This window comes from Thalia democratica, chromosome 2 (genome assembly GCF_965202585.1).
Source record: "Thalia democratica chromosome 2, ktThaDemo2.hap1.1, whole genome shotgun sequence".
Classification (NCBI taxonomy): Eukaryota; Metazoa; Chordata; class Thaliacea; order Salpida; family Salpidae; genus Thalia; species Thalia democratica.
The window spans coordinates 45,184,148-45,209,122 of record NC_139166.1 but is presented as its reverse complement, the minus strand read 5'-3'; the positions used below and the strand labels follow the sequence as shown (position 1 = coordinate 45,209,122).

At 25.6% G+C, this 24,975-nt stretch overlaps 1 protein-coding gene across 1 annotated transcript in view; it reads right to left on the bottom strand.

Moving 5' to 3' along the window:
* Positions 1-3,336: 3,336 nt before the first annotated feature.
* The window catches only part of LOC145830279 (uncharacterized), a 39,447-nt gene continuing 17,808 nt past the window's right edge, over positions 3,337-24,975 (bottom strand). Inside the window, exons 15-43 of the mRNA XM_082938233.1 lie at positions 24,625-24,758; positions 24,413-24,566; positions 23,678-23,891; positions 23,301-23,389; positions 22,214-22,345; positions 21,817-21,923; positions 21,130-21,274; positions 19,171-19,302; positions 18,583-18,699; positions 18,156-18,357; positions 17,704-17,846; positions 17,078-17,325; positions 16,325-16,517; positions 15,863-16,069; positions 15,561-15,707; positions 15,370-15,492; positions 14,990-15,225; positions 12,420-12,618; positions 11,960-12,106; positions 11,481-11,609; positions 11,038-11,139; positions 10,605-10,793; positions 9,680-9,849; positions 8,316-8,517; positions 6,801-6,952; positions 6,444-6,639; positions 4,387-4,503; positions 3,951-4,046; positions 3,337-3,677 (exon numbers count right to left, since the gene is read on the bottom strand). Of these exons, the coding sequence (XP_082794359.1) occupies positions 3,627-3,677; positions 3,951-4,046; positions 4,387-4,503; positions 6,444-6,639; positions 6,801-6,952; positions 8,316-8,517; positions 9,680-9,849; positions 10,605-10,793; positions 11,038-11,139; positions 11,481-11,609; positions 11,960-12,106; positions 12,420-12,618; positions 14,990-15,225; positions 15,370-15,492; positions 15,561-15,707; positions 15,863-16,069; positions 16,325-16,517; positions 17,078-17,325; positions 17,704-17,846; positions 18,156-18,357; positions 18,583-18,699; positions 19,171-19,302; positions 21,130-21,274; positions 21,817-21,923; positions 22,214-22,345; positions 23,301-23,389; positions 23,678-23,891; positions 24,413-24,566; positions 24,625-24,758 (4,473 nt within the window). The 3' untranslated portion in view covers positions 3,337-3,626. The remainder of the gene's footprint in view (positions 3,678-3,950; positions 4,047-4,386; positions 4,504-6,443; positions 6,640-6,800; positions 6,953-8,315; positions 8,518-9,679; positions 9,850-10,604; positions 10,794-11,037; positions 11,140-11,480; positions 11,610-11,959; positions 12,107-12,419; positions 12,619-14,989; positions 15,226-15,369; positions 15,493-15,560; positions 15,708-15,862; positions 16,070-16,324; positions 16,518-17,077; positions 17,326-17,703; positions 17,847-18,155; positions 18,358-18,582; positions 18,700-19,170; positions 19,303-21,129; positions 21,275-21,816; positions 21,924-22,213; positions 22,346-23,300; positions 23,390-23,677; positions 23,892-24,412; positions 24,567-24,624; positions 24,759-24,975) is intronic.

Sequence of the window (24,975 nt, the reverse complement as noted above, 5' to 3'; positions counted from 1 at the left end):
TTATATCTTAAGCTTTAGTTTAAAAAAGTTTTAATACGTAACACTTTTTAAACCAAAGTGTCATATCATTAAGAGCAAAAACTTAAAAGTAAAAAGTTACGAGATTAACAAACAATAAAACGTAACAACGTTTGAAATTTAACAAGACACCGACTATTACTGAATTAAAAGCTACACGAACATAAAACGAAAGCAGATACTCCGATAAGCGTGTTGCAATACTAAACATGACTTCATTAGTCCATTTGTAATAAAGTGACACGAAACATTATATCACGCTACATAAGTCTTTAATACTTACGAGTTAAGATACTTTCGCAACCAAACCAAGTATTAAATAAAGTTTCATAAAATAATAGCTAATACAACTAGTTTTATACTAAAAACATATGCATTTAAGATTGTCATTTTTTTTTAATTAAATAAAGTTATACTTAAATAAAAAATCAAGAAAAGCTTTTATCTAAGCTAATAGAAATAACCAATACTTAATAAATAAAAATAAACAAATATTTACATTTATAAAACTTATAAGTGTTGTAAAAATACTCTTAATGCGTATAATTAACTTAAACTTTTCATATTTTACACATTGTGACAGCTTTAATTTAAAAGTATTTAGTAAAAAATTAAGTTTTCGGACATTATTCTTTTTATTTTGTTAGAGTTGCCAAGATTTTAAGTTTTTGGTAATATTTAAGTATTTTATTTTTATTTTGACTAATTTCATATCTAAGTTACACAACAAATAAGATTCTTCCCTTCTTTAGTATTTTTAGGAAATACATTAAAAGGATCATATAATGCAAAAGTATCACCAAATAAAAACTTTAGGTATAGTTTATAGTACAAAAAAAAAGTTTTTTACGATGATGAACACCCGTAGGGATCATACATCCAAAAAAAAAAATACCGCTAAAAAATTCATAATTGCACTTGTCCTTAATTAGAAAATTTTTAAAGTACCTGGACATTTTAAATTTTTTGAGTTAATATAAGTTTTAAAGTAGAAAACGAGAAAAAGGACAAGAATGTGTTTTTTCTATTTTGTTTCTCTCCTACTGGACATGTGATAACACACTACTTTATCTAGTTACAGGTTTATTTTTAAACTTTTTGTATTGAAAAAGTGAACTTCAAATGTTTTTAAAATATTGTTATTTTATAGTTTAATATGTCCTTAAGCACAAAACTCGTTAAAACCATAAATTGTTTATTAGTTGATAATCAATTGTTATTGTTTTCCTTTTTAATATCATTTACAGCTGAGCTAAATTCGAAGTTAATTTTTTTTATTGCTTACATTTAAAAAACAAAAACGTATACAACTTGTATATTTATCAGTTTTTTATTTATAAAAACGTTTAAATATAGTACTGTATGCTGTTAACTTAAACTATTGGTGCACTTTTAGTAAGATTCAGTTGCTTAAACAATTTTTCGCCTCATAAACATAAAAACTATTTCAACCTAACAAATGTTTTAGAAGAATAAACCTTGTCTAAGAGTAAACATAATTCAAACTCGTATATGTTTAAACGGACGTATGACAAAATTATTGAAAGTCTGTGAAGATTAAGATTCATTACTATCAACTACTTCAAATATCAAGATAAAAAAAATAAGTACATACTTAAAATCGTTACTTAAAACAGTTTTAAATATATAATAGTGATGGGTAAGTTATATAACTAAACTATTTTATTAATATAATATGAAAAGTGTCGTCGAATATTAATGTTTAAAATATAAAGTTTTTATGATTATAAACGATCTTTTATTTTCTAAATATACATTTTTTAGTATTTTTGAGAGCAAATTACACGTTTTATTTAAAAAATTCTACCTTGTATTAAAAGACTTAGGTTTTTGACTTGCTGTTTTTTAATTGAATTTCTTTTTACAAAGTTTAGAACAAGTTAAGTACAAGTGAGAACTTTTTGTTTTTAAACAGATACCGACTAAAAAAAGTATTAAAAAGAGTATATTAATCTCTAAAATTTAAATTTTCAACTTTTTAAAGTTCTACGTTTGTAGTTTTAAATAAGGTTAACAACATTTCAATTGAAAATTTATATCAGTTTCATTAAAAAGCAGAGAAAAACAAAAATTGTGTAATTAAAAAACTAAGTTAGATACCTAAAGTTCTTGTAACAGTTTATTTAGTATTTCATATCTCTACAGATGCGTTAAATCGCACAACATTTTTAATGAAAAATAGTTTGTATACATTGTTAACGAAATTCATTACTTAAGTCGAACTATAAATTTTTTAACAACTTCATCAAGTTACTTTTACACTGCAATTGTTATAAATGAAACTTAATAATTTTTAAAAGCTAATTTGTATGAATATAAAAAAAAACTAATTGCTAAGTTTATCTTGTTTTATAACTATAGAAAATTAAAATTTACAACTATAGTAGTAAGAAGCTAGGTTTTAAGTGTTTAACAACATTATTTGTATTATGTTTAAAGTTTTTGGACATACAAAATATGTATATTGGATTTCGTTATTTAAAAGATATGTCTAAAAAGACAAAGAGTTCAAATTAAAAGTTTACTTAAACATTTTAATTGTCTCAAGGATTTTTATAAAAATTTATTAGCTTGATTTAGTACAGCGATTCTTAACCTGAGGTAAACTTACCCCTGGGGTAAATTTCCTTGTTTTAGGGGGTTAATTTTCTTTAGTACAAGTTATGTAAATTAATTTTGTTTTTCATTTATAAGTTAGTTTTTAACTGTAATCTTGAATTAGTTTTTTACATTCTTATATATTTAAAGAGTCTATTTTTTTCTTCAAAATTAAACACTACCTTGTATATTTGGAGACAAACTTGGTAATTACCTTCCATAAAAGGGTGAAATATGAAAAAAAAAGTTAAGAACCGCTGATCTAGTACGTCAAAAGCATATACAGCTAGTTGATTTTCAAGTTAGTCTTTAAAAAAAATAAGTTTTAAATTTTTATTTTTAGTCGTAGAGGCAGAATTTAAAACTTTTAAATAGATATTTTTTGTAAAAATCATAACCATTAATCATAAAAGTAATCGCATTAAATTTAAAGCATATTAAAGTAATCTACGTTGCTTCAAAGTAGCATATGCGGTAAAAATAAATTTTTGATTAAACTAAATTTATATAACCTGCTGTTTTTGTTTATACTTAAAAATAATACTTTTGTGAACCATCAATAAGCATTTTTAGATTTATATTGTCCAAACACCTACTTTTTACTATGTTGTACAAAGTAATAACAATTCTATAATTCTTTTTTAACACAGTTACTTTATTGTTATAGAAGTATTTTAAATAACAAATGAAGAAGCACCTTACAACATAAAATTAAACACAAAAGTTAAAAAACTTAATTCATAAACAAAATAATAAATTCATTAGCAACAAAAGGATGGATAAAAATTCGAAATAACAAAGAAAGTATATTAGGCACTTTGATCCACATAATTACTTTTCACAGTGTAATAAATCATACAAGATTTCAAGAAAATACAAATAAACAGATTTTTAAATTGGAAAATACGGTTTTGCTTAAAGGTAAAAATACAAGTAAATTATTTAGAAGCCAAGTACAAAAATATTGTTCTTAAAATTGAACTATGGTTTTACAAGTCCGATAAATTATCGTCTCTAGTCACTGATGTGTTTGTGTTAACCTGAAATTAAATTTAAAACAAACTAATTAGTAAATAAAACATATGGAGAGAATAATGTTTTAAAAAGTACAAATTTAGTTTGTTCACAAAGTTTTGTAGTAATTTTTGTGTGGTAAAAAAAAGCTAATTTAGTTAAATAATCAAGACGTAAATTTTGGTTCCTATGGAGTCAAACCACATTGATATCTATTCATTTGCTTAAAGACAACTATGTTGATAAAAAAACTATAAAAAAAAAAGTTTTACAATTTTAACTTTCAAAAAAAAACTAACAATTTCATCTAAATTATCAAGCTTTTTCTTAAGTGATAATAGTTTTCCTTCTGATTGTTTTTGTCTTGCTTCTATTTGTTCCTTTTGCCTGTTGACCTAATAATTATGCAATTCACAAACTTATTTAAATAGTTTCCAATGGTTATAAGATAAAAAGTTAAATATTATTACTATTTGACTCATTAATACTAACTATTTGAAACTTTATTTTAATATAATATTATCTAAAGTAATCTGGAAATACTAAAATTTAATTTTTACATGAGCTTTTATTACTTACTATACATATAAGATAACAGTTTTGATAGTTACAAAAAATGTAATCTAAAAGCCTAGTAAGATAGCGTATTAAATAAGTTTAAAGTTGTTTTGCTTTCCTTGAAACTATATTCTATGCAATCAAATCGTTTAGTAAAAATGTTCATTAAAAACACACTCTTTGTTTAATTTGGTAAGCTATTTCTTCTTGCCGCTTTTGCAAATCATCTTGCAATTTTTGTAAGTCGTAATCTTTTTTATTTGAACTTGTATCTGGGTTTTTCTTTCTATCAATCTGTGTGGTTTGTAAAAAAAAAAATATTTTTAAGTATTTTTTGAAGTTTAACTTACAATAAAAATGTCTTTTTTCGCATAAAAACTTAAGGACTTGCTTCTACTGAAACAAACTAGTTGAAAGAAAAGTTTAGTTATTTGTATATTTAGAAAACAAACATCTGACACACAGTTTAACTTTTTAGTGTTTATTTACTTATTTTAATAGGTCTAACATAAACCTTTAACAACTAACTTTGGAAAATAAACATTTACTACTACGAGTTTGACATCATTTTTTAAAAAGGAGTAAAGGTTAAAACAAAGCTTCATACTATATCTTCAAATTTTTGAACTAATTTTTTGTACTAAATAAAGTTTCATAATTAACTATGTCAATTTGTGTTTATTTTCGAACTATCATTAAGACAAAATTGTTAATATTTTAAACAGCTTTAAAAGTATTTTTAGGTAAAATGTTATCAGCCAGTGTTATTAGAGTCAACATAAGTTATTCGGTAGTACTATCGCTGCAAAAAGTGTGTAAAGTATTTATTTTGAAAAATATGTATTGTAAAACCTTACAAATTTGTAAAATTACAAATAATATTTCCTTCATTTAAATAAATATACTATAACAAGTATGCAATACATTTAAACACAAACTTTATTATCAAACATTTATAAAATTAAATGTAAGAAAATTATTTTTTATTACCAAATAGTTTATTACTTGAATGCAAAACTGTATAAATATAGTAACTAAATACTTGAAGTCTGAGTGCTTAATATAGTAGAAGTAGGAAATGACTCAAAAAAGTAATACTTTTAATACTTTCTTAGATTTGATACTGATTTATATGTCATGCAGTTTTTTAAACAAAATATTTTGTACACTCAGTGTGTATTAAATAAGCCGATCAGTTTTTGCAAGACTTTTTCAAGCCTACAGCGAATTTAAGCAATTAGTTCTATTACTAAAGTCTTATCATATAATTTAAAAGCCATATATACATTATACAGCGTATATAACTGCATATACATTTAAAATCATGTACGTATTGTATAATGACTTTTTAAATAAATAAAAATTTAAATAATTAGTAAACGCCAAACAAATCTTCAACATTAAATCATTAAGTTTCTCGGACTGGAATTAAGGAAAACTAGATAAGCTAGTAAAAAATACGTAATTTTAAACCTTTTACAGGTATAACAGGTGGGTAGCTGTCAAATTTTCACGAGCGTGCAAAATTTCACGAGGGCACAAAATTGCACAAAGATACTTTTGCACAAAGACCCTTTTGCACGGAGACATTTTTTCACAGATTGATTTTTAGTTTTTTTAGTTTTTTTTTATCACTGTTACTGCTAACCCTCGGTCAGTAACTTTTTATTATTATTATTATTATTATTATTATTATTATTATCATTACTATTATTATTATTACTATTATTATTATTATTATTTTTATTTTTTTTCTTTTTTTCTTTTTTTTTTACTATCACTGTTACCCCTAACCCTTACCCACGGTCTATAGATTTTTTTTTCTTTTTAATTAATTTATTTTTATTTATTCTTTTTTATAATAATAATTTTATTAGTTATTTTTTATTTTACTATCACTGTTACCCCTAACCCTTACCCTCGGTCAGTAACTTTTTTCTTTTTTTTACTCTCGTGCAAAAATGACCCTCCGTGCAAAATTTCAAATCGTGCAAAATTGATCCTTGGTGCAAAATTGTCTTTGTGCAATTTTGTTCCCTCGTGCAATTTTTTTTTCGTGCAAAAGTATCTTCGTGCAGTTTTTTGCCCTCGTGCAATTTATTCCCCTCAAACAATTTAGTAACCTCGTGCAATTTTGTCTTCGTACATTTTTGACACGTTCCCACAACAGGTATTTCACCAAAAAAATTTAAAACAACAACTCAGCTGTTTAAAATAATAATAACTCAGCTGACTTGTTTCAGTTTGTTTGCCTTCTTCTGCATATCCCGCTGCTTCTTGTACAGTTCTCCCAAATCATCTACAGGCAACTTTCTATTGGACGAAATGATCAAAGCGAGTTGGTCATGGGCCGATCTGACCTCCTCACGCAAGCTTCGTTCCACTTGACCGCTTTCACGCACCTGCTTCAGGAACTCTTCCTCCTTATACCTGATAATTCAAACTTTCTAAAACTTATTTAGGATCTTTAAAACTTTCGATGGATTTTAGATGTAAAAACTGATGGTTTTTTTTTTTGTTTTTACTTATTCAAATAACTCAAGTAAAACAGTTGAATGTAATATACTTTTTTAAATAAAACGTCAAATTACCGAAGCTGTTGTTTTTGATGAATTAGTTCCAGTCTAATGTTGTTCAGCTCTTTGGACAAGCGATTAGCTCTGTCGCAATGTTCCTGGGCTGTTCCTTCCAACGATTTGATTTCTTTTGAATCTCTGGTAGAGTGATCTTCTAACAAAGCAATCTTCGTAAAATTTTATAAATTATGTTGTTGTGCGAAAACAATGTAATTTACTAGTAAAATATGACTAAAACTTATGTTACAGTTATACAAAATCTGAGAAACTGCGGTAAGAAAACTAACTGACTTATTCACTAAAGGTATGTTGTAAATATAAAGATCAAGGCACATAACTCAATGATTTATAGCTTTGTTTTTAAAACCTACATATTAAAATGTTGCAAACAATTAGCATTAAAATAGTTTCAGCGTATCCCATTACAAAATTAATTAATATCAATTTATTCATATACAGTTTTATAAATACTTTGAAGTTACTTTTGAAATATATAAGAAAAAGCAAAGCTAATTAAAAAGTTTAGCATAACTTTGAGGACACAGTTACTTTAGCAGGGTTGCCACCGATCAAGCTGAGAAAAATTTCCTGACGTTTCTCACTCAAACTTTAATTTAAACTTATTTTAAAATACATAATTGAATACTTGAAACTTTATAAAGATTTCAACCTTAATTTTAGACAGGTTAAAGCAACATATTTTTTTGCTGAATTCGATCATTATGTTAATAGAAAAATTTTGCATTTTTATAAAGGATATTTTATCAATTTTTACGAGATGAAGGCATTGGAAATTAAGTAATTTTGTAAATTTCTAGAAAAATTTTGCAGTTTTAGTCTGACTTTAAAGGATTTTTAATCGATTTTTTACCATTTAAAGGCTTTCGAAAATAAGTAATTTTGAAAATTTGAACTGACAAAATCTGACATTTTTTCAATTTTTTTCAAATTTCCTGACTTATTTTCAAAAAACCCCATTTTTTCCTGACTTTTGTAATTTTTTTAGTTTTTCCTGACTTTTCCTGATTTTCCTGACCTTGTGGCAGCCCTGCTTTAGTATAAAGCTAGATAAATGTTTCTTAAGTAATGGAATTTGTACTTTTAGTAGTAATTAATTAAGCTATTTTAAAAACTACTTGTGTTATTCTACACAACTTTAACTTTGGAGTTGTACAAAAAAACTTAAACATAGTCAAAATTTTAAAATACTATAAATTTAGTATTACAAACTTAGTTATGTACATAGTAAATTTATTGAATTCAGTTGAAACAAAACGCATAACCAACTGATTACTTTAGCGTTACAAAAAAAATTTAAAGTGTTTTTTTATTAAACAATAGTTTTAAGATAAATTTTTAAGATATTAGAGTATAAAGAATTTTTTTGTGAAAAAATAATACGTTTAACTTTTTTTATTAACACTCAATCATTTGATAAAAAGAAATATAATACATTTTCTTAAAATACCTATATAAACCAGAAATAGAGAAATATTACAAAATGTACATTTTTATTTTTAACATATATACCTTTTCATTTAAATTTTGAATTTCCGCAACTAATTTACTCTTAGCTGATCGCAAATCATCTTCAAGATTGTTTATTGTAGTTTGCATAGCTTCACTGTTTCTGGATAATGTTAAATTTTCTCGTTCGCTTTTTTCAAGCTCTTGTCTAATTTTGGAACATTTAGATTCTAAATCAATAAATTTATCATTCACTCTTCCTAGTCTGTTGATTTATTTTAGGTCGATTTGTTTTTTAATTTTGTGGTTATAACTTTTTAGGTTTTTGTATAATTTGTGACTTGCAAAGAAAAAGTAAACTAATATTATAAAAACTTCAAGTAAGTTCAGAATGAAATGTAAGTTTTTACAGCATTTATTTTTATATTACACAGTTAGTTTTTTAAGTACAAGTTTTTAAGTTTTTATCTTATAAAAATTAAACAAAAATAATGTTTTACAAACGAGAATCAAAAATGAGAAACAAATAAATAATAAAAAAAGTTAAATATTTGAAATTAAATGTAAATTTCAATATACTTATGGCGAACTTAGAACTATTTGTGTGTTTAGCAAATTAAAAAATTAAAAAGATTTGCAGCTTTTAAACCACAAAAAAAGGAAATTTTTCATTTTTTGCTATTTAAAACAATGACAACTTTTGTAATTTTGTGAATATGTAAAAATGTAAAACCTAAACTATTTAGTGCAGTTTTTAACACTTTAAAACCAAACTCAAAATAATCTTTAATGTATATGGCCAGTGGCCACTAGAGTTTTTTTAATGGTTGCAACAATATGGAATGATGCTTATAAACTTTACAAGTGGGCACGATAGTTTTAAGAAATTTAAATCTATAATCTTCTCTCTTAAAATAATAAGTCCCTCGACGATGTTATTGAGAATTTTTTTTGTTTTTTATGTGCTCCAGATTTTTCAATGGATTTTTGAATGCTTAATTTTTCTTAACTAAAACTTTAAGAAAAGCCTTTGATCTGTTGTACTACAGTACAAGTTTAAGTTTAATATGTAGTAGTGTAAATTTTTTTACGTAAGTTTTTTTAATAATTAGCTATTACTGTTGTATAAATTTGTATTTTTAATCAAAAAAATATTTATGGTTTTGTAAATTCGAAAAAAAAATATTCGTTTTTTTATTGCTTGTCTGCTGTTTAAACGCATTGATTTTAATGCCTAAGTGATACTGTTGACAAAACTAACAGATAAAAATAAGTTGTTACAGAAAAAACGGATTGATATAAAAATAAACATATAGTAGAGTAATAATTAAAAATATTAAAGATAACGTTCTAAATCAGGGGTGAGCGAAGTGCGAAAAGTTCAGAACTTGAATTGTGGTGCACCAACTTTTATACTTATTATTTACCTTTCCATATCATGCACCATACTATCTCTTTTTGATTGTAGCTGTTCAACTTCGATTTTGTTTTCGTGAACTTCAAACTTTAAATTAGAAACTTGCTCCTTCAGTTTGTTAATATTGTTCAAATACTTGTTGTTTTCTAGGTCAATGTTTTGTTGAATCATCTCCATTTCCTAGATTATTTAGAATACTAGGTGAAAAATATCTAGGAGAACATAAAAAGTCTTTAAAGCTTAAAACTTGAAATTAATATACAAACGTTTTGAGCTAGTTGATATTCAATGCCTCATTTCACTTTGTAAGATTTTAATACGCATACTTTTAGTATCTGATTACACCGTTTTGAAGAAATGTTTTGATGAAAAATGGTTTAAAGAAAATTGTCTACGTCTTTTAATAAATAGATAAATAGGTTAAATATTTTGAACTTGTTACGAAATTTTAAGTTATCAAAAATTTAAGATAGAATTTAAAACTTAAAAAATTTAATTAAAAGTATTTTTTAGACGATCTGTCTCTAAATATTGATTGTAAATTAAATACAAGTTTTATTAAAATTTTAAATACAGTTTGTTTTATATCCATATACAGTTTGTTTCATACGAAAATGCTAAACACATGTTTATAATTACTTGTTGTTTGACTATTTTTAAATTTTTTGTTAAACTTACATCACTTCTCTTATAATCAAAACATATAAACAGCTATATAGAATTAATTCACCAATTAAATAAAGTTATAACGTGTTTTTTAACCAATATTTTATCATCTAAAAATTAATTTTTTAAGCTAAGTGAGCAGTTTCACTTTTAGAAATTTAAATTAACAAGTTTTGATTTTACTTTAAAACAAGATTTACGTTAGTACCTGTATTCAATTATAAAACTAGTAAAATCATAAACTAAAAAATTAAGTAAACACAATTAACGTTTTCTTTTTTAATTACTTCCTCTTTCATCTTAATTAATTTTTCTCCTAATTTTTCAACTTCAACAGCGTTTGCTGCTTCATTTTTCTGAAGCAACTCAATTTTCTGACGCAATGACGTAATTTGTTCATTCAAGCGCACAATTTCCAATAACACGTCATCACGACAACGAATATGATTTCGATTTTCCTAAAACATGCAAGTATGAAACTAGTTTCAGTCGAACTATCATAAAATTATTTAATGTTTAAATTACACCAAATTACGGAAAACTTGATTTGAAACACGGTTCTACAACGTTTGGAAAACAAAAAACTAAAAAATTTATTAAAAATCTGCAAAATGTTTAAAAATTCACACTGTACTAGTTTTTGTTTAACTTTCAAAGCAAAATAAAGTTAAAATAAACTTTGGATTATATAAAGTATAGAACCTGCTCGACTAGTTTTAGTTGGTCCTTAGTTTCTTGTAGTTCCAGGGCGTAAGAATCTAATTCGGATTTGTAGTCAGACGATTGTTGTTTTAGTGCTGAAACCTTAAAATGTTTACTATTAAGAGGATAAACAAAACTTGTAAAATATGGTGTTTAATTAAACAAAACTAGAGCTTTATTGTTAATATATTTGGTAAAACTATATTGTTATTGTTTTACAGATAAATTTGAAATACAATATTCATACTTTATAACTATAATAAGACAATGAGTTGTTAAGGCTTATTCATGATTTAGTCATACTTTTTAGATTTAAAAACATGAGAACTTGGCAGGGACTTATGAATAAAATAGTTCAAATAAAGGTATTAAAAAGTTTTGATGAAATTTTTCTTATTATTTAAGTTAGGCGAGTATAAGCCAAGGTAAAATTATTTTCTCACTTCTTTTAAGCAGCCGTGCTTTACATCTTTTATTTTTGACAATTCTTGTTTTGTTTCGTTTAGCTCAGTTTCAACTTCTTTAAATTGCTTACGAACTTTGTCCACGTTATCTTTGATTTCTGACAAATCCTAATAAAACACTGTCGATTTTTGTCTAATCTTAAACCTTTGATAGTTGTTTTTATAAAACTCTTTTTATTCTCAATATTAAATATTTTATAAAGTTAATACTGTGTTTTTCATGTTAAAATTTAAATAATAAAAATTATATAAACTTAACTTCTTAAATAATAAACTTCTCTAAACTTAAAAAATATATAAAGATTTTATCAATAACACACATTCATTGTTTCTTTAACTATTTTTAACTAAAATCTATCAGTTTATCTTTGAAATGTATCAAAGTCATACAAACAAAAACGACGTAAAATTTTTATTGTATGTGAGATTTTATTTATAGCAGTTTATTAAAGTCTAACAGCTTTTCCGTTTTCAATCTTTTCATCCAGTGAGAAGTTTTGCTGTTCTAATAATTCCTTTTCTTTGGTCAATGTGTTAACAGTGCTTTCTAAAGTGTCTGCTTCTTTTTCAGAACACGCCAAGTTATTTCGTACTTTTTCTAATGTCTATGTTAGTTATTTTTTGTTAGCTTTGAACCTTTAATAATAATTGTACCTAGCTAATCGTCATAAAAAATGTTTTGTTATTAATAGGTATAGTTTAAAAACATATATCACAACTGTTTACATCAACATATACATATAAACCTATAAACGGGTAGTATAAGTGAAGTAATAAAATTTAATGTAAAAAAATATTTAACTCTTATTTCAATAGAAAAACTGTACAAATGCGCACAAAAAACTTTGTTTTCAATTTTTAAATAAAAGTATACAATTTAAATGTATTGAATCTATCTATCTTTTTAACTATTTTTACCTGCTTGTATCTATCAACTTCGGTTTTCTTTCTGTCCGCTTCACTTTTCACCCGTTCGACTTCGTCTCTGCCCTCGAAAGCTTGCTGCTGCAGATGCTTCACTTCCTCAACTTTCGCCTCGTGCTGCTTCCTCACACTCGCAAGCTCCTCATTTTCCAATTCCACCATTTCCACAAGATGCTTCATTTCCGATTTCTGCCTGTTTCAGTTGATAAATAGATTATATTAAGCAAATTGTGTAATTTAATTTTTAGTGTTTTACAAATGCTAGAACTTTGAGCATATATAGATGTAAAAAAGATTAACAAACTTTCGCCTAACTTTATCATTGAAAATAAAGTTAACTTATTTCTGGTAAAAACTAGAAGTTATTTATTTTTAAAGATAATAAAAAATTGGAACATATTCCAAACACAAAAAACATTGAGATCTATATTTATACTTTCGAAATCCCAACAAAACGTAAATAAGCAACTTTATAGAAAATTTAGTTTAAAAGTAAACTTAAATATAACATCTAAAAATATTAGTCCTAAAGATGAAAAATATACTTAGACGTATTTGGAGCTGTTTTACTTATTAAGACGACAAATAAATAAACTTATATTTTAATATAACTAACAACGTTTGAAGTTTAAATGGTTTGTTCAACTGAAACGTTGTCAGTTGAGTATATATAAACATTATTACTTTTTATTGTGTATAACGCCTATTAAAAAATATTAAGTATATTGCAAACTTTTTCCAAATGTAATAACTTTTTAAACCAAAATCTTGTTTATATTAGCTGACTATTACTAATACTTTTCAGTGTTGCCTTAGGTTTATTGATTTTTTTTTCCAAGTTTTTTGAATTTTTTTCAGTTTTTTTTCTGTAAAAAACTAAATTTAAGTTTAAAAAATTTTTTACATAGTTTAAAAATCTTTTTTTAATACGCTAATGCTATTTCAAATGTATTTTATAAAAATATTTTTTTTTACACACAAAAGAAAAGATGAATGTACACGATAGATTATAGTATCTAATAAAAATTTTGTCATTTTACATTTAAAAGTGCTTGAAATTCCAGGTTTTTTCCAGGTTTTTTATAATTTTTATTCAAAATTCTAGTTTTTTTTGCCTTAGTTGTCAAACTCCAAGTTTTTCAAAGACTCCAAGTTTTATGGCATTTAATAAAGTGTATATAGAAATATTTTTATAAAGTGCATGTAGAAAAACTTTGTATATATTAAATTAAAAACTATTTTATTTAACCAAAACAAAATCAAAGGTTAAACTAGTTTATTTTTAGATTAATATTATCTACTTAGATGTTTAAACTAGATCATGACTTTTTTGCCCCATAAATTCCTTAAAAAACTTGTGGGCGAAAAATAATTGGATAAATTTTCACAACTTATATAAGTATTAAAACTTATACTTTGATACAATGAAGGCATTGACTGAAAAAATAGTACCTTTAATTTAAATGCACAGCAAAGAACATAAACAACTCTTTGACAGTTTTAATTACTAAACATATATATACGTAAAAGAACTTTTGTATTTCATGCAGCCGCTTAAAATTGCGTGGTATACAAAATACATTAATTTTTGATTGATTAAACTTGATTTTAGTAAAGTATTTCAAGCTAAAAACTTATACTTACTTATTTTTAATCTCTTTTAAAAAGAATTACCTTTAACACAACATGTGAATAAGCATTTACATTCTCTGAAATAATGTGTAAATAGTAAAAACTTAACATACATTTTTAACAGCTTAAGGTTGAAATTTGAAAAAAAAGTTAAACCAATTCATGTATACATTTTAAGTACCTGATGAGAATATACTACGAACTTTTTTTTTTAATTTAAAGCACAACTATAAGCATACAGTAAAAATAACACTGCTTTGATTTAAGCCTAGGTAAACGTAGTAAAAACAAACAACTAAATCGTAAGTAATAGAAATATAATTATAATCATTAATTTAAACTGATAAAAATTAAGTTAGAGTTTAGCAGTTGTACTTTGTAATAAATTGCACAAAAAATAAATTATTAGTTTTTTTTTTTTTAACTTTTTAATTTTTTTTAATTTTTATACTTGACAATACATGATTTATTTTTGTATACTTACTGTGTTTTAACAAATAAAGTGAAAAAATTATAAATTTTAATTACGATTATTTCTTTGTTTAAAATACATTTAGATATACATTATGTCAATTACAGGGTATGATTAGCAATTGCGATGGTTATTGATTAACATTTTTTTTATCTTTTAAAACACAATTCCTTTCTAAAAACTATAAACTCTTAACGACCTTTTAAGTATTATATTTCATATAATTTTATATTTAAACTTTTTATTACTCTTATAGCATACGACAGAGGCAGCTTGTTTAAATTAAATCTGAAATGAACTTTTGTTATAACGTTTTAAAAAATCATGTTTTTAAAGTAAAAAATCGTCTGATAACTACTAAAACATTCATTAAAAAACTGCACAAATTTTGCTACATGTGAAAAAATCAAAATGCAAAACTACGTTTCGCACCGAACAAAGACTCAAAACAGCAGCCAACCTCATCACGTCCGACACGATCTGATGGAGCTTTCTGTTTTCTTCATCGACATCTTCCTTCACCGCGCACAGCTCCTTCCTCCCTTCTCCAACTTCCCTGCCCACGTTTTCCTTGCTCTCCTCCAATTCCTCCACCCTCCTCCGCAGCTCCTTGATCTTCTTCTGCTTGTCGGCCACTTCAACTCTGCCTCGGCTCAAAACAGAAGCCAGCTCGTTTTGATTTTGCTCCAAATTGTCCTGAAAAATTTCAGTTTCAATAATATTCGATTACTTTTGTCTGAGCTAGGAGCAAAAAATTTTTGGAGTTTGAAGCTTAGGAAGTATTAACTAACAAAGGTAATTTAATAGTTTAATATCTTTGTTTAAATATATATTGATTACTTGTACAAGCTGAAGCTCGGTCGATTTTTTTCCTATTGATCTTTCAATGTTTTTAACTTGGTCGTTGAGTAAGCCAACTTGATCTTCAAAACTGTTTATTTCAAGTTTTCTGTCGTTTAAGATCTGGAAAATAAACATTTATAGGTTTATACTTTTAACATTGAAATTTAATTTAATCATTAGTTACAAACTTTCTCGCTTTCTTTGAGTGCATTAAATCTCTCCGACTCTTTTTCTTCGGTCACAATTAGCTCAGTTTGCAGTTTTTCAAGATTTTCAGTCATTTGCTCAGTTTTACCTTCTAAAGCTGTATACTCAGCTTCTTTGCTGCTAACAACCTAAAAACAATAATAACATTTAATATTCTATTTTAAAATAAAAACATCATTATTTCGAAATAATAATAAAATAGAAATCATCAAGATGAAGAAAAAAAGTATGCTACCTCAAAACTAAGTAAATAACTGTAAATCATAAAAAAAAATTAACTTACTCTCGCTAGTTGCTTGCACTGATCATCTAACTTTATTTTACTGCTTTCGAAAGTTTTTATTTCTTCCTCTAGTTGACGTACGTCATTTCTTGCTCGTAGCAACTTACCAGCCGCTTCTTTACTCTGCCGTTCCAACTCTTCAAAGTCTTGCTCTGTTTCCGTCAACTTTGCATAAGAATCTTCGTTATTCTTTTTCAAAACTGCGGCCTACGTAAAAATATCATGTTTTAATTTAAAACTTATTGATTTAAATTGCACCTTTATTATTTAATAAAACACAAAATAAAATCAATAGTCTATGCGCTGATGGATTTTATATGAAACTGAGCATCTAGATTGAGAACTATTATTTTGAATTCAAGCAGCATAATTTAAAAACTGATAGAAAAAATTTCATATTAAATTAAACTGATCTATTTCGCACCACCGTAAAACATATTACAAAAAAGAAAATTTGCAAACTTCTTTCTCGAGCTGGGTTGCTTCTGCTGTTTGTTGCCGAACGAGCGCTTCAATCTTGCGCAGTTCTTTCTTCTTCTTCGCAATGCACCTTTCTAAATTATCGAGTTCTTCCTGCAATTGCTCGTGTTCAATCAGCTGCTGTTCGGTGTGCAGTTCACCGATCAGCTGGTTTACTTTGTTTTCCAGTTGATTTCTACAAAAAAAATACATTTTTCCGAAATAATTATAATAAAAAGTTATAACTTTTTTAATACCTAAGAATAACACATGATTTAATATCACCAAACGGTAGTATTCCTTTGATTGTACCAACTCTCTTCAATCTTAAGTATTTCTTTTTTGAATATTTTGATTAAGTTTGGAAATGAAAATTTTTATTAGTTCATAAGGCGGTCACTAAATTCTAGAGCAGCGATTCTTAACCTAGGTAAATTTACCCTTGGGGGTAAATTCCGTTGATTTAGGGGGTAAATTTTCTTGATTAGAATAATGTAAATGAAAGTTTATAAATTGTCTTTTTAATTTAAAAGCTAGTATTCAATTGTAATATTTTTTAGGTAAATAAGCTCTTTAGTTTTTTTAGTTTTTTTTTATAATTAATAAGCATAAGTATCATAAAAAAAATAATTACCCCAAAAATAATAAAATCTGTATATTTGGGATAAACTTGGTGATAATCTTCCATAAAAGGGTAAAATATGGAAAAAATATTAAGAATTGCTGTTCTATAAAAGCTTAAGCAAGCTCGCTAACTTTTTCTTCATTTTGTTTCCAAGCGAAGCTCTCAGGTCGACCAGCTGATTTTCAACTTGCATCTTGTCGAGAGAGGCTTTCTCTTCCTCTCTCCTCAACTTGTGCACGTGGAGCTCGTGATCCGAGATCAGGCTCTTCAGGTGCTCCATTTTCACGCGAGCCTCTTCCGCGGGACCGACTATCTGCTCCAAAGAAGCGATCTTCAAGTGGCACGAGTTTATCAACTCGTCTTTCTTTTTTAGCTCTTCCTGTTGTAAGTGTTGACAAAATTTTGATGAAATTCAATCAACATAGCTAAACTACAAAGGCTGAAAAGTTTTAAAGCAAACAGGTTTGTAAAATATTTGTTTATAGTATAAGCAGCTAACTGATGACTAACAACTTATATTAAATACAAGATATTTACGCAAAAAAAAAAGAAAACTTATTGAATTTTGTATAAGTATTACAAAAGAAGTTAACAATTAATGTTGTATTTGTATTAAAGTTAATTAAGCAATTTTATAAAGTTAATAAAAAATTTGTTCTGTAAACACAAGCATTTTTTAATGCTTCATGTTCATAAAATTTACACAGCTAAAATATTTTTTTAACTATTTTGAAAGCTAAAAACTAAGCAAACATACTTGTAGAGTTGAAATGTCATCTTCTAGTTTGTGATGTTCAGCTACGTTGCAGAAGAGTCCATTAAACGGAGCTATGAATGGGTTTCCATACTCATCAATATTGATAATTCCCGGTTGGCCTACACTAATTGTGCGTATACTATCTGTTTATTTTTAAAATTAATGTAATTATGATAAAGATTTTTTTTGAAGTAAGTAATCGAAGCAAATAGAATACAATACTTGATAAGTAAACTTACAAAACCTTTCAAAAAAATGTTTTGCTCTGATTTAGTTAAAATTGCAAAAATAACTTTAAAAAACACTAACAGAAAAAATAAATTCGAATACTTCAATAAGAAAAATTTTTTTACAATATTAAAATTATAAATATGTATGGAAATATTACTTGTAGGTATAAGCTTTTTAGCTTGCTAGAAACTATAAAACTTTTATAATGAAAAATAAATAACCTTCTTCTGTGTCCTCAAACTGTAATCTTTTCCGAGAACTTTCCCTGTGCAGTGGAGAAGAGTAGACTTGAGGGACATATTTTATAGGAGATATGTTCGGAGTTGTGTAGCAAATAGCTGAGGGCCACAGTGCTCGCGCGTTTGAATTGAAAGCAGATAGCTTGTGACGAAGGTAGTCGATCTCCTTCAACAAGTCACTTACCTGCAGATTTATATATAATAATTAGCTAGACAGTTATTTCATCTCAAAAATTGTGCACACTATTAACTATAAAAACTCATTTAAACAAATACAACATCATTATACGAGGACTCAAAAGAAAAAACTTGAAAATAAAGATAGTTATTTTTTTTTCAAAATACCGATCAAACAGATTTTACTCTTCTTACCTACAGAGTCGTAAAAAAAGTTTATATATCAACTAACTTCGTTCTCATTGTCATATTTGCACCTCCGCAAATTATTTCTCAGCCTGTCTACACTCCTGTGTTGTTTTCCCAATGAATTTCTTAACTTCCTTATTTTTCTGCGTTCTGCACCACCCTTAAATAACATATTTTAGTATTTTATAATCTATTTAAACTATTAATTGGCTTATAAATTCAAAAAACTAATTTAAATAATATTAACAAAATACTAATCAGCAAAAATCAAGTTTGTAACTTCTTTTACAGAGTAAAAACCAATACTTTGAGTTAAATGTATATGAAAATATGCTTATATTTTTCATAACTACTTTGAATTTGTTGGTTTGACTTTTTCAATTTTTAGGTATTATAAGTTAATCACACTGAATAAAAAAAATCTTAAACTCAAGTTAACCATGTGAATTGAAACAACTGTTAGTATGATTATCTGAATTATTTAAATAAATAAGTTTAATTAATTATTTTAACTACTTTTATTAAATAAAAACTATTTAACAAACTGTAAATTTTTTGAACATTCTTATTTTAAATTATTATTGGTAATTACTATACTAACATACCTATAAAAAATAAATACAAAACTAACATCGTTCTCATAGGCTTGCAAGAGATCGTACAGAGCTTCAATTTCGTCTTCTGCTCTCTGCAGATCCTTCATAGCTCTCTTCGCTGCCTCTTCTGCCGACTCTCCCTCCTCTATCTCTCTCTGCTTGTCTTCCTAAAAGTTTGTAAAGTATTTTGAATTATATAAAAATTAAATTTTTTACCTTGAAACTATTCAAACATATACATATATTAAATCATTTTTTTAGACTTTATAAATATTATTTTTTGCAAATAGTATTATATAATTTTAAATTTCTGGATAATGTTTTTTTATAAAACTATTCAATAACTTGAAAGAATAACAAAAAGATAGATTAAAATAGTTAAACACCTTTTTGTTATTATTTTCATTTTTTGTTTGAGAAAAACTCTTTTTTGATTCATTTATTAAGCTCATTCTATTTTACTATTGTACATCAAACTAATTTATAGGAATAAATCTAAAAACTTAACACATAAGTTAAATAAAAAAACAAAATTTTATTTTTATGATAACTAAACGAAAGTTTAAAAAAAATAACACTTTTAACTTTTAACTAAATGTATAATCAATATTCTGTAGCACAAAGCGTATTCTTTTTTTTTCTGAACTTCATAAAGTATTTTATAAGCTAATGGTAACTACAAAGGTAGATAACAAATTCTATAAACTTAAATCAAAACTTTTGAGTAATAAAAGAAGTCATAAATTCCAAGTGTAAATACAAACAAACTTAAACGCTTAGTAAACACAAATAAAAACACAACTTAATTGTTTTAAACAAGTTGGTTGCTATAAATACAACGTAAAAATGACACTAAACTTTAAGAGAAAAAAACACAAACATAATGTTTTTAACTTTTTTTATTGAGTTTAAAAATTCTTATTTATTAAAAACTTTAAGATAAAAACGAAAAAACAGTGGATTTAAGTAGTCAAAAAATATATATATAAATTTAAGAACTATATTTTAAGATTATTTTAATTACATTAAAAAAAAAAAAGGCTGAATTATTTCAAACTGCAAAGTTAAAAATACAAACTATAATACTTTCTTGGATAGTATATTACTTCATAAATTAAATTGTGAGTTACTATACTATTCTATGTTTTAAATAGAAAATCCTTTTATAGTTTAATCTTCTGTCGTAGTTTGTGCCAGGGGCGTGTCTAGAAATTTTTCAAAGGGGGTTCACAATTTTTTTTTGTTCTAATTTGCCGCTTAAGTACGCATTTCTTAGATATGCGCTACCAGTTAAGTACGCATTGTGCGTACTACGCAATATTTAGCCGAATAACTCTGTGTTTAAATTTTTTTTTCTGCTAAGAAATAATAAAAAAACATATAAGTAGTAATAGAAGAATATTATTTTTTATTTATTTTTTATACTATGTTAATTTTAGATAAATTAACAATCTAAAAATACCAGTAAAACAGAATGTAAAATCTTGATATTAAATTATTAATTTTATTTTTTAGTAAAATATAAACCTAAGTGCTGTGCTGTTATTATGTTTTAAATTTATGTCAAATGTTTTTTATTTCTTCAACTGTTACAGACATAACTAACTTACTCTATAAATAATTAACTTTTTTATCAGGAAACAATATTATAAAATAATTAAAACTAGAATAATTTTTTATAAAGAGAATTTAAATTTTGGTTTAAATGTTAAATAGATGGAGTTCTTACAATTTTTTCTTTTAAATTTTAAACTCTTTACATTCGTATATCTAATTAAAATTAAAATATTTTTTTCAAGTAATTTAACCTATAAAATTTGAAATTTTACTAAAAAAATGTTTAGACTTAAAAAAAAAAGTTATATGAAACCTTTAAAACAGTTTGTTATAACTTTTAATGCTTCAGTACTTAAATAATAAAATAATTGTAACATCAAAGTACGTTTAAAGATTGACTCATATAAACAAATAATATTTATATATTGTTTACTTACTTCTAATTGTTCAAGTTTTTTCTTCAGATTTTTGATAGTTTTGCTGTTTTGACTCATTTTTCTTTCGTCTTCGTTCTTTCTATCTTTTGCTTTTCGTTTGGCTTTTTCCAATTCTCGCCGCAAACTTCTCAGGTTTGCATCAGTTCTATCCGTTAATGTTTCGTATAATAGTAATAAATGTTTTATAAATGTAGTAGGCGTTTTTGAAAGATTAGACGTATAAATGTATTATTTAGAAAAATTACTATGTTGCAATTATAGTTTTACAAAATGTATGTAAAGAAAATTACGTAATGTTGTTCGGTAAACGCGTCTACTTAAAAATTACAAAGTATTGCGAATATTTAAAACACACGAAAGTAAGTAAACGTGATATGGTATATTTTAAATATTGTGTTTTGAAATCGTAAAATTAAAGTTTTCATATATTGATAGCTTGTGACAAGAATTTAACTATTTAAATATATAGAAAAAAAGATGAGATTTTATGTAATTTAAGGTTACCAAAAAGTATTTTTTTTTAGGTTTGTAACAAACATAATAATAAATAAAAGCTACCGTTCATTAAAATTTTCTGACTGCGCACTAAATAATTAGAAAGTCACTCATCAAATTATTTTCTTCGATATGGTAAAATAATATTCTATATTCTATTAGAAAAAATTCTAAAAAACATTTAATGCTAACTTATCAGCTAGCAATTGGTCACGTTCCTTCCTCAACTTTTCCTCGTTTTCCTTATTTCTTTTGTCTTTTTCTAACTTTTTACGCAATTCCCTACCGCCTTCTTCCGCCTAGAATAAAAGTGTGTTTAAAAGTTTAATTAAAATGTAAGTATAGCTTATTTACCAAAGTGATGTAAGTACATGTTTAATCACATAGAACAAAACACACTTGTGTTAATTAATTAATAGTAAGTCCTTTAAATATCAAATACGTTTTAACATTGAAGGCTTTTGCATTTGACTTTTACAGGATTAAAACTACTCAGCAAATAGATTCTACAATGTCTTGTAACTTTACTGTGCCAATTTTGTGGTAAAACAATTACGATATTATCTTTTAATATAAAAACCTATAAAACCTCTTTTAATTTTTCTTTCAGTGATTTTACTTCTTGCAATCTCCGACTGAGATCTAGCTCGTGCTGAGTTTTCGCTTCATCTAATTTCGCCTGAGTTGCCGCATTTAACGCGTCTCTGTATTCTTTTTGTGCCTGAAGTTTGTTTTAATTTGATTAAGATACATAATAAAATAAATACTGTCACTACAGCAAAGTAAGTAAATTATAAGTATTGAAAAAATAAGTATGGTTGTAGCACAAAACATAAAGCATTATAGCACAAAACATAAAGCATTATAACACAAAACTGTACTGGTACAAATAGGCTTTGAATTCAAAGCTCATAAAAATTTCATAAAAAACATAACCATTAAAAACATAAGTGAATATTTAACATGTAATAATTTAAACCAGCAAAGTAACATTTAAATTTCAAAGTAAAACTCTATAAGATATAAAACATTGTTTAAAAAATTACCACAATTATTTCTAAGGATTATAAAAACTTCTTACAACTTTTAGAAAAATTTGCGACATTGTAATTTTGTGAAGGGTTACAAGTATCATAATATTTAATATTCATGTATATTGATTAAAACAAAGAATATGTATTTAAATAAACTGATAATACTGTAGCTATTTTTATTAATTAAAGTATTTTAGTTGACTATCAAAATAATTAGCCTAACTAGTTGTGTAAAATCAAATTAACATTTTGTGACAAAAATTATTAGAAGTTGTGAGGGGTATCATAAAATACCTATGAATGAAACCTTATAGTTTGGACATAGCTTTTTCATCTGATCAAGACAGTTGGATAGTAACTGTAAACAACAAAGTTTATAAAAGATCTAGTTAGAAAACTTTAAGTAGTGTAATCTCAACATAGTTGATTTTCCTGCTATATTTTGTTTTTTTCCGACAAATGAATGTGAATATAAAGGAAAAATAGAAACATAACTGATTTGTTTATTTTTTTAACAAAAAATCAAAACATGATGCTTCTAATTTCGTTAGTTTTAAATTGAGTTATTTTATCATTTAGCTTTTGAAACTATAAATGTAAATGGTAAAAATAACAGTACTTTTTATAAATACCAAGACTTACATCTAAGAGTTTATTTTTCATATTTTCAGCATTTGTCTCAACATCTTTTAGCTTTCTTTCTACATTTCCTTTTTCTTTACTTTCTCTGTCTAAACGCAAACAAATTTAAACAAAAAAAAACACTTAAAAGAAAACATATTAAAAATTAAATAATAAAAGATACTTCTTGGTATGCTTAAGTATTATATCTAAACTTCAAGCAATCATCTTTTGAAAATTTTACTTATCTAGCTTTGAATTAAAAAGTTTTAAATAAACAAAAATTGTCAAAAAAACTATCGTTTTTCAAAAATGACAGATTGAAATTGTTTGCTGTAACAATTACAACCTTGTTTAAGTAATAATACGTACAATATAAACAAGTTTGTTTTTTAAACCTATAACTTGGTTGAGTAGTTCCAACAAATTCTTGAGCGCTCCGTCGACTTCATCACCGTCTTCTTTCAAAACAGGGTTTTCCCCACGAGCAACGTTGCCTCTCAACTTGTTGATTCGTTTGACGATGTCGCGGGGACGGAGCATCTCACCCAGTGTCTCGTTAAACCCATCTTCGCGCAGTTCCATCTCTTGCTGCATATCCAAGTTGTTAGCCTGTGGTGACAATGTACTTATACTTTTTAGAAAAACTTTAAACGTAAAAGTATTTTATATAAATTTTCGCACTATATCAAAAGACTTAAGGGTATGTGCTTTAAAAAGAATTTGGTATGATTAGAAAAAAGTTATTTGTATTCAACTTTTTTTATTAGTGCAATAATCAAAATTTTGCGCGTAGTAATATTTAAAATGAAAGTCTTTATAGCTTTGTAATGCTTTCTGAATCAACTTCTTGTTGTAAGTAGAAATAAAATATATATTATATTTTTTAGAAACTACATTTAAATCAAAACAAAAACAACAGCCATATTATTATTTGTAAGGAAAAAATACTAAATTAGTTCTTAAATTAAAAATATTTAAGTTGTAATTATGTTTTTTATTTTTTTATCTGTTTGGTTATAACTCTCTTTTTTTTGACTAAAATATATTACTTTGACTCAGCAGAAAACAATTTATTTTTTATTAAAACACATTATGTACTAAAATAATATTAAAACAGTTTTTCTACTGACATTGAGCCGTTTTATTTCATCTTCATAGTCCAAAAACTGTTCATTTTTGTCATCAAGAAGCTGCTTCAATCTCGCAAGTTCTTCTGTTTGCTTGTCAAGAGCCGACTTCTTCGAGTTTCCGTCTTTTTCTGCTTGCTGAATCGATTTGTTCAACCTTCAATATTTCACAGATTAACTTAATAACAAACAAATAAATAAATCGTTACACTCACTGATTGATTTTATTTTTAGCATCATCTAGTTGCTTGTTAATTTGTTCCTTTTGTACAGACTTGTCATTGGTTTGCCTCTGTAGCGAATTGTTCATATCTTGCATCTCGTTCATTGACTCGTTAAGAGCACTCAGCTGCAACATAACAGTCATGTTTTGATTTTAAATTGATTCCTACACTATATAACTGATAATATAAACTTTAGCTTTGTTACAAGTATCTTTCAGAATATTTTTAATTTATGTACATTTGTAAAGAAAAACTTAATGAAAATATATGAAAAGTTAGTAAAACTTTTTATTTAAAAAAACATGACAAAAATATAATGGTCATTCAAGAAAAAAGCAAAAA